The sequence below is a fragment of the Besnoitia besnoiti genome, chromosome VIII (genome assembly GCF_002563875.1).
Source record: "Besnoitia besnoiti strain Bb-Ger1 chromosome VIII, whole genome shotgun sequence".
Lineage (NCBI taxonomy): Eukaryota > Apicomplexa > Conoidasida > Eucoccidiorida > Sarcocystidae > Besnoitia > Besnoitia besnoiti.
In genome coordinates this window covers 1,085,606-1,093,377 of record NC_042363.1, presented here as the reverse complement: position 1 = coordinate 1,093,377, position 7,772 = coordinate 1,085,606, and the positions used below count along the sequence as shown (strand labels likewise).

The 7,772-nt window shown below is 54.1% G+C and overlaps 2 protein-coding genes across 2 annotated transcripts; one reads left to right on the top strand and one right to left on the bottom strand.

The window, feature by feature from the left end:
• Positions 1 to 1,017: 1,017 nt before the first annotated feature.
• Positions 1,018 to 2,790, top strand: BESB_082870 (acetyltransferase, GNAT family protein; the record flags this gene model as incomplete). Its single annotated transcript, XM_029366637.1, has 3 exons — positions 1,018 to 1,555; positions 1,956 to 2,086; positions 2,440 to 2,790. The coding sequence occupies 3 exons, from the start codon at positions 1,018 to 1,020 to the stop codon at positions 2,788 to 2,790; spliced, it is 1,020 nt and encodes a 339-aa protein (XP_029217097.1).
• Positions 2,791 to 4,195: 1,405 nt separating this feature from the next.
• BESB_082860 (BolA family protein) lies at positions 4,196 to 4,474 on the bottom strand (the record flags this gene model as incomplete). The annotated part of the gene is made up of 1 exon (XM_029366636.1): positions 4,196 to 4,474. The coding sequence occupies one exon, from the start codon at positions 4,472 to 4,474 to the stop codon at positions 4,196 to 4,198; it is 279 nt and encodes a 92-aa protein (XP_029217096.1).
• Positions 4,475 to 7,772: the final 3,298 nt, after the last annotated feature.

Below are 7,772 nucleotides of genomic sequence, written 5' to 3'. Positions count from 1 at the left end.
ACGGGCAACACCTCAGACTAGCGGCTGAAGGCGCTAACAAGAACTGGCTGGATTGCCCCAATGCTCATGGTGCCAATTTCTTTCCATAGGGGCGCTGCGCATCTCACCTGTATGACGCGGCGTCATACAGGTGAGATGCGCAGCGCCTCCTTTCAGACGTCACAGCTGCCAGATATTACGGGAAGCAGAGAGTCACTTGCTGCCACTGCAGCTGCGTCACTAGGGGAAAATCACGCGCGTGCAACTGTATCGCGAGCGGGACACGTTGCCCAGAAACGATAATTTGTGATTCACCGCTCCCCAAGAAAAACGTCAGTAAATAGGGACAAGCTACACACTCACCTTTACTTTTTCCAGACAAAACGGTAGAAGGGGAAGCAAGAGTCGATTAACCTCGCGAGTACCTCCTTTACGGGATATCCAAGACCTGACAGCATGTCTCGTATCGGGCTGTGGCGTTCCCTCGTGTCTCCGTCGCATGGGTACGCTCGGAGATATCTGAGCTTCAACAAATCTTCAGGGAAACCCTTAACGAAATGAGACAAGTAATCAGCGGAACGAAGGAAAAACAATGATCAGAAAACCAGAAGAAAACCCGCAGCGGATCGTGGTTAAGAAGGAAGAAACTTCTGTCCCTGCTACTGCATGCCCGCACCCACCTCCGCATGCTCCAGAACAGGGTTACTCCAAGTTTAAAGCGTCCCATCGAAATCTCTTTTTCCTGGAGAATATCTATACCTCTCAGGCTGCACAAGGCCCCTGTTCACACCGCGGTTATAGGCAAGGAGAGAAGACCGGCAAGTCTGTGTGTCCTCCTCCCTTTCGGATGTTGTTCCTGCCATTTGCTCAGTGGTGTGTACGTACACCCCCCTTCGTTCCCTCTTGCGTGTCTTTCAACTCTTGCCCGTTATTTCGTCCCTCTCCGAAATTCCTACGTCCCTGTTCTTCGCTTTCTTCTCTATTTCACTGCGTCCCTTACGTTCCGTTCGTCTGCGTCTTTCTGCCGTGCTGTTCACCATGCCTCTCGCTCCGAGCGCCGGCTCTTGCGTCGCCACAGAGGGCGCGGCAATGAAGGCGGATTCTCGGTCCAAGGCGGCGAAGGGTGGCAGCAAAGCTGGAGGAAAGTCGGCAAAGAAGCACGAGAAGGCACGCCGACGACAGAAACGGGAAGAACAGCGCGCAGCGGCAGCAGCAGTCGAACAGTGCGTTCGAACAGCAAACGGGCTTGCCAGTTTTTTTGCACTGGCAACCCCCAACCGCCGATTCAAGGGTTCTGCTCCTGCTCAAAAGGACGCGTCAACAGAGAAGCAGCAGGGTCAGAGACAAGATTTCGCGATATATGATTGCCGTGCGACCTCGCTGCTCGATTTGAACAAGCCTCTGAGCGATGAGATCTTCAATTTGACGAGAGCCAACATGAAGAATCTCTACGACCAAGTCCATTTCATGGAACAAGGTTGGGATGACGACTCCAAGAGACGAGAGCTTAACCACGAGGACGCCCGCCTCCTGGTGGTTCTGGTTGAAGAAGCGGATAACACAGCTCTTCCCCCTGGTGAGATCATCATCGGACACACCATCTCTCACGCACACCAGCATCGAAACAAAACGACAAAACAGCGGGAGGGAGAGCAAAAGGAGACGGCTTGCTTCTACTTGTACATCCCGATGGTTGGACCGCATTCATGAGGAGCTCTCAGATTCTCCATGAGGATCTGGCAGCCCTATGTGTGTGTTGATACGCCCGCCCAAGCGTGGATGCGCTTCAAACAAAGAAAACTGAAATAGAGGGTCACACCTATCGTCGTGACCTCATTCCAGATATGCGCATCTAGTGTATGCTTGTGTTTGCGTAGGGCGCGCAGGGGAAAGATTTACATTGATAGAGCGCACACGAACCGGGAGTCTGAGATGGACGGGCGAACACCCTTCTGGCCTCTGCGTTGTGTGATCAGTCTCACGAGAGACCGAAGACAGCGCCGCGCTCCAGGATGTCCCCGGAGAACGTCTCGCAGGATTCCTCCACTACCGCTTCGAAGTTGAAGAAGGGCAGGCTGTTGTTTACATTTACGAGCTGCAAGTCAAGGTACGGCTCAGAAACTGGAGACTGAAATCATCCCTGAGTTCAGGGATATCGTGAAGCGGAGAGACTGAGGCGCGCGCGGATACCAGTCTGTATACTTGGATGCATACCTAGTGTGGATGGTGTATGCATCTGGCACGCGCTGGATGCCGCTGTGCAAGTAGGTAGATACATACAGGACGGTATCCATGAAAAAGTGGACGGATGCCCAGACCTACACGTTTTTATTCAGTTATCGGCAAAATTGCTGGAAGGAAGCAGTTGGAGCGGGCGTGCGTGCCCGCCTGCACGCGTTTATTATACACAGAGTAACGCGGGTTTTTTTCGCTTTTTCTCGTCTCTCGCTGCCTCCTCAGCCCGCCTTCCAGCGGATGGCCGTGGGGCGGCGACTGATGCTGTTGGTGGAGCTCGCGGCGCGGGCGTTTAACAGGACGCTCAGTCCGGACAGAAAGCTGGAGAAACTGATGTGCACAGTGATTAAAGAGAACGAAGGCGCTGTCCGTTTCTACAAGCGCGTCTGCGGCTTCGTCACCGACGAGAGCGACCCCTCGAACTTTGTGAACGAGAGGCTCAACGAACAGCTCCTCCACAAGCTCCAGGCGAGCGCCAAGGGCGGGAACGCCGCGGCGAAAATGCTGGAACACGCGCAGGAGGAAGAGGAGGAAGACGAAGAATGCGAATACGAAATCCTGAAGAAGAATATCTAGTGGCCGCTCTACGCAGAGACAGAGCGCCACAGGGCACAAAGGGGCCTCAACGAGGTGTTTTCAAAATGGATGCAGCGCCGTGACGGGCACCCCTGAAGGCAATGGGGAAATATCGCAGCAGACAGGTTCCTCCCTGTCAGAGTGGAGACGCGACCCACGCAGATCTGACTTGCTTTTTTTAAAATGAAGTTTTGTGCGTCCATCTGAATTGGTTTTCTGAACTCTGGGGCCAGCGGCACCGACACGAGGGGTGATCCACGCTGAGTTACCGTGTCCGCCACCAGGGAGGAGATCTCTTCTCGGCTGTTCCTTTCCCAGGTTTCCTGTTGAATCCTTTTCATGCGGATTGGAACCTGTGTGTGCTGGGAGGCGTCCAGTCACTTCTTGGCGTACGCGCGGCAACGCCGGCGCATCGCTGCCTCTGGCTCGCTTGAATGTACTGACACATGTGATAAAAGTGTGCCAGCGAGGTATCGTTTTCTTTGAAAGTGTTCTTCCGAGTGGTATCTTCCTGGTTTTCGAACTGACTTGTCATAAGTTGCCAGTGAATTCTAGCTACGGCAGACTTCCGATGGCGACGGCGGACGCCACGTTTTGTACGGGACTTGTAGGAAAATTCTGACTACGTGCAGATTTCTGGCCACGACAAAAAGGGCGAAGAAAAAGCTGAGGCTGTTCCGGGAGGCTAAAAAGTCGCTGACGCAGCATCCTTGCGCCTGCAACACACCTTCCACACGCGGGTCATTTCGTTACGCTCGCCTTATATTCACATAAATCTATGCCCACACGGGCAACAAGCTCGTGAACTGCACGCTAAGAACGCCCGTTTAGAAAAACTCGGGGGGCAGACACAGTAAATTCACTCCTTTACGGCCCGTCGAAGACAAAAGTGGGCGGACTGTCAGGCCACGAGAAAACAGGTTTTGTTGTAGGGGTCGGGGGTTCAGCGGATACCGAAAAGCGTTTTCGTCCAAATCTTGCCTCCGTGTAGCGTATCCAGTAGCCTGGTTCGAGTGTTTTTCGTGGAAGAAGCGAACTCACTCCGGGTTGAAGACAATGCGGCAAGGTGGTGCCGCTGGTTTCAACTAGACGCGAGGATGCGACCACGCAGAGATGGTACAAGCTCAGAGACAAAGACAGATACATGAACAGTCCTGTAGAGAGCGACAGTCCTGAGGAAGAATTTCCCGCTTGCAGTCCTTTAGCAGACAACACGGCCTCACTGACAGACGCTTCACAGCCCGCTACGAAGTGTCGCAACCTGTTAGAAGCGAAGCAAATCCACGAAGCTGTCCCAAATAGCATGTCAGCCTTGTTTTGTACATTTGTGCAGCTGCACCACATGCACACGGAGACGCGCTTCATGGAGCTGAAGGGATCCAGCTTGTTGCGGCAGTTCGCTGCGTCAGTTCGCTTGCTTCTTTTCCCATTCTTGCGGCGTATGGCACTGCATAGAAAACGCGTGAATGCTGGGGAGTTCTTCCTTCAGAGCTTCGTTAACCATTCTATGGCGCTCGAGCAGTCTCTTGCCGTCAAAAGCGCTACTGACCACCACGCAGTCGTACGCAGCTCCGCACCCGCAGCTCTTGTCCTCAAGCTTCAGCACCGCAGGACTAAGCGCCTGCTGGAGCTTCTTCTCCAAAACAGTGTGCTGAACCCCGCCAGAAGACGCGGCAGACGCCATGGTGCGCCGCAGAAAAGGAATTTGTCGAGAGAAATGGCAGAGCATGTACGCAAAGTAAGAACTCGACTGCGGGTGTTTGTGCGAAAAGGGGAACTGCGCGAAACGGAAGTCACAGTCTGTTGGCGGCGACGGAAAAACCGGCGATACGTCGGACAAAGTTGGAGACAGAAAAGCCACACATCAACAGAATCAATACGAAGGTGCTCCGCGGGCGGATAAAGTCGAGCAATGCTGTCTGCAACAGTGACACCTTCCCCGTGCTGGCCGCGGTTCGGAAGACTCGTGCATGCCCTTCAGAGCGATTCGAGAAATGTGGCTGCGGGTCGATGAACAAAGGGTTACGACGATGACAAGACATACACGACTTGCTGCAAAGAACAGAAGAACGAATAAGTTAGGATGTGTAAATGCCTGGAAGACTTTCTATGAAACGCCGACGACGAGTTTGACTCACAAGTCGCGTTGCCGCATGCAACGACGCCGCAGCGCTCATCGTCCTGAGTGCAAGGCATGAGTTTCAACCCCCGCTATCGCAGCACCGGCATCGGGCGCACATTACACAGGAGAATTTCAGGATAACCGTGCTGGAGAAAAAATATTCGGAGTTGTGTAAAGCCATGAGGTAAGGCGTCCTCCCGATCCACCTTGACGTTGACGGTGCCCGCTCGCGCGGTAGGAGGGTAGCCAGTGTTGTAGTGTCCTGCTGCACACAACTTCCCACGCGTTTTCCTCGCGTCTTTCAGTCTTCTCCATGCATTTTCAGTGTCCCCCTCTGACAGCGTTGTTTGATGGAACTGACCCTCGACAATGATCAGCATAGCATGCCAGTACAGACGGCGGCGTGCGCTCACACGCTGACGGTGTCTTGTGCGCGAGACACTTCACAGAAAACGGGCATTGGTGATGTTCATCCCTGATACAGACGCAGCGTGCGTGCCGTTTTTGGGAGAGCATCCGGAATCAGAGGCAACTTTACTGTGAACCCGTGCCGGAAGCATTCTTCAGCCTTTCGTCTGACACAAGTGGTGCCGCGGTGCAGCTGTTCAGTTTTACCCACCAGTTGTTCCGCAGCTGTGCTTCTTCGACTCAGGGCTTTGTCTCTCCTCAAGTTAGATGAAGCTTGTCTGCAGAGACCGTATATATGTTCTACTCGCTAGGTATCTCATCAGAAAGGCGGGTAAGGGCTCCTTTGTCGCGATGGCGAAGTGAGACGCGCCAACGGATGACCGGTACGAGCAAGTCGGCGTGACCGCACGTTCGACTGCAAATAGCGTGTGCTTATGCACTGAGATGCAGAGAGGACGAACTAGGTCGTTCGCAATAGCGACGACGCAAACTTGCTGACACCCCAGGTTGGACTCAGAACGAACGCGCGACAGACGCACTAGTTTAGGGCACAGGGGACGTGTGTGACTTCTTCACATAGAGGCAGATCTGTACGTAGCCAGTGTTAAGCACACGAGTTTTTCCTGTCGGAGTCGCCTTCGCGAGTGTATTCTGTGAGCCACGTGTCTCCTCGCTTGGTGCCCAAACTCTACGCTCTAGGTTGCAAAGCTTGCTGACGCGGTAACAACGGAATTTCTGTTTTCGTTCGCCGCTTGAAGACTTACGCACGCCGACCCAAATATCCAAGGCTAATCTTGAACACCAGTCCTCTGCAAGGCGACACGACGTAGCTCCGTTTCTCCACTAAAACAGGGTAGTCGAGCGGGGGAGTTGCTCGGCAACAGGAACCCCGCAGAAAACGCCTTTGTGGTGACACATAGTTGTCTACCGAGGTTCCCCGTCTCTTGGACTGTTTAGGTGTTTGCAAAAAATTCGGCTGAGGTCATCGGCACTGGCGTTTACACGATACATCTGTGCCAGTGATGCAAGCGCACCAGCATGACGAAATAGATCTTGGATTATAAAGCATGTCAAGGGCGGTCAACTCGGCCTCTAGGCGAAAAGCGGTGCCTACACTCGGCGACGGCCCTACGTGCGAGTGCGCAGCGACGCTTTGCGCGGCGGCGGGGGTCACGACAGCACCGAGGCTCACGAAACCTGCAAATCAACACGCGCCACCCCCGCTGTTGCAACATTTCGTGAGGAATTGAGAAGCATGCACCGTATTCTCTGCTGATCGCTAGCATGGGTGTAACGCGATGTGGCAAGCTGCTGATGGCGAACACGACCAGCTGTGAAGTGTAGATGCGTAGTCCGAGTCCAAGTCACCCTGTATCGTTCCTCAGCGCCGGAATTCCCTCGACTGGTGCTTCAGCCCAGGGGTGTTCGGAAGAGGCAAAGAGACTCCGTTAAGCCTGCGGCCTGGACAGGCTACGCTGTATGCCAGCGAGCTGCATGCAGCGCCGGTCGACTGTCTTCACCGGCCCGGCGGCCACATTTTGCATATTCTCGAGAATTAGGAGGCGTTCGCCCATACACACATTCATAAGGGGTTCACGAGGAAGGTGAGCTTGCGTCGCGTCGAACATTTTGGCAGCTTGGACGACTGCCTCGAAGTTTTCGCGAGGCCGTTCGTGTCTCCTGCACGCCCGACAGACGACGGTGCACCCGGCTCAAAAATTGAGCTGCGAATCGCTCGAGTGCGGCCTGCACCCGGGTCCTGCCCGAGCACTGAAGTAGTCTACCGTGCTCCATCAAAGGTGCGACACACCTAGCGTTTTTCTATTCGTCTTTTTTTTTCTTCTCTGCCGAAGTTGCGCTGCGGCCGTCCGCAGGCGGCTGTCGCATACATGCAGCTTTTCCTCTCGTCGAGGTGAGCTGGCAAGACTCAAAGGAGGGCGATGCTGAGACGTGGCTGAAACGAAAAAGAAGTCACATCTTCTGTTCTTGCCCCGCGTCTGCCTTACGTTAGAGACTTGCCTCACGAGGGAAGGAGCCGCCGCCGGTGACAATGCTTCGAGGCCAACGAGGGTAGCGTTCGATAGAAGTAGCAGAGAGAGAGAGACAGAGCACTGCTTAATCCTGTGTGGAATTTTCGCATTTCCTATGAAACGTATGTCTTGCCATCGTCCCAAATATGCAAATGTGTGAGACTCGTGTGCCTCGCTGGAGGGCTGCGCCGTTTCCGCGCCTCTACGAGGGTCGCAGTGTATTCTGATCGGACTTAAGATGAAAGTCATGGCTGTGCTGCTTCTGTAACGCTTTTTCTCGCGCTTCTCTCTTCGTTCGCTTTCCGTGGGTGCTTCGTCCACAGCCCTGACCTGTCGCTCGCTTTTTCTTGCTGAGCTGAATAACCTCGGGGACTTCATCCATGTATTTCACAATCTCTGCATCGCCGGTTAGCCACACCTGC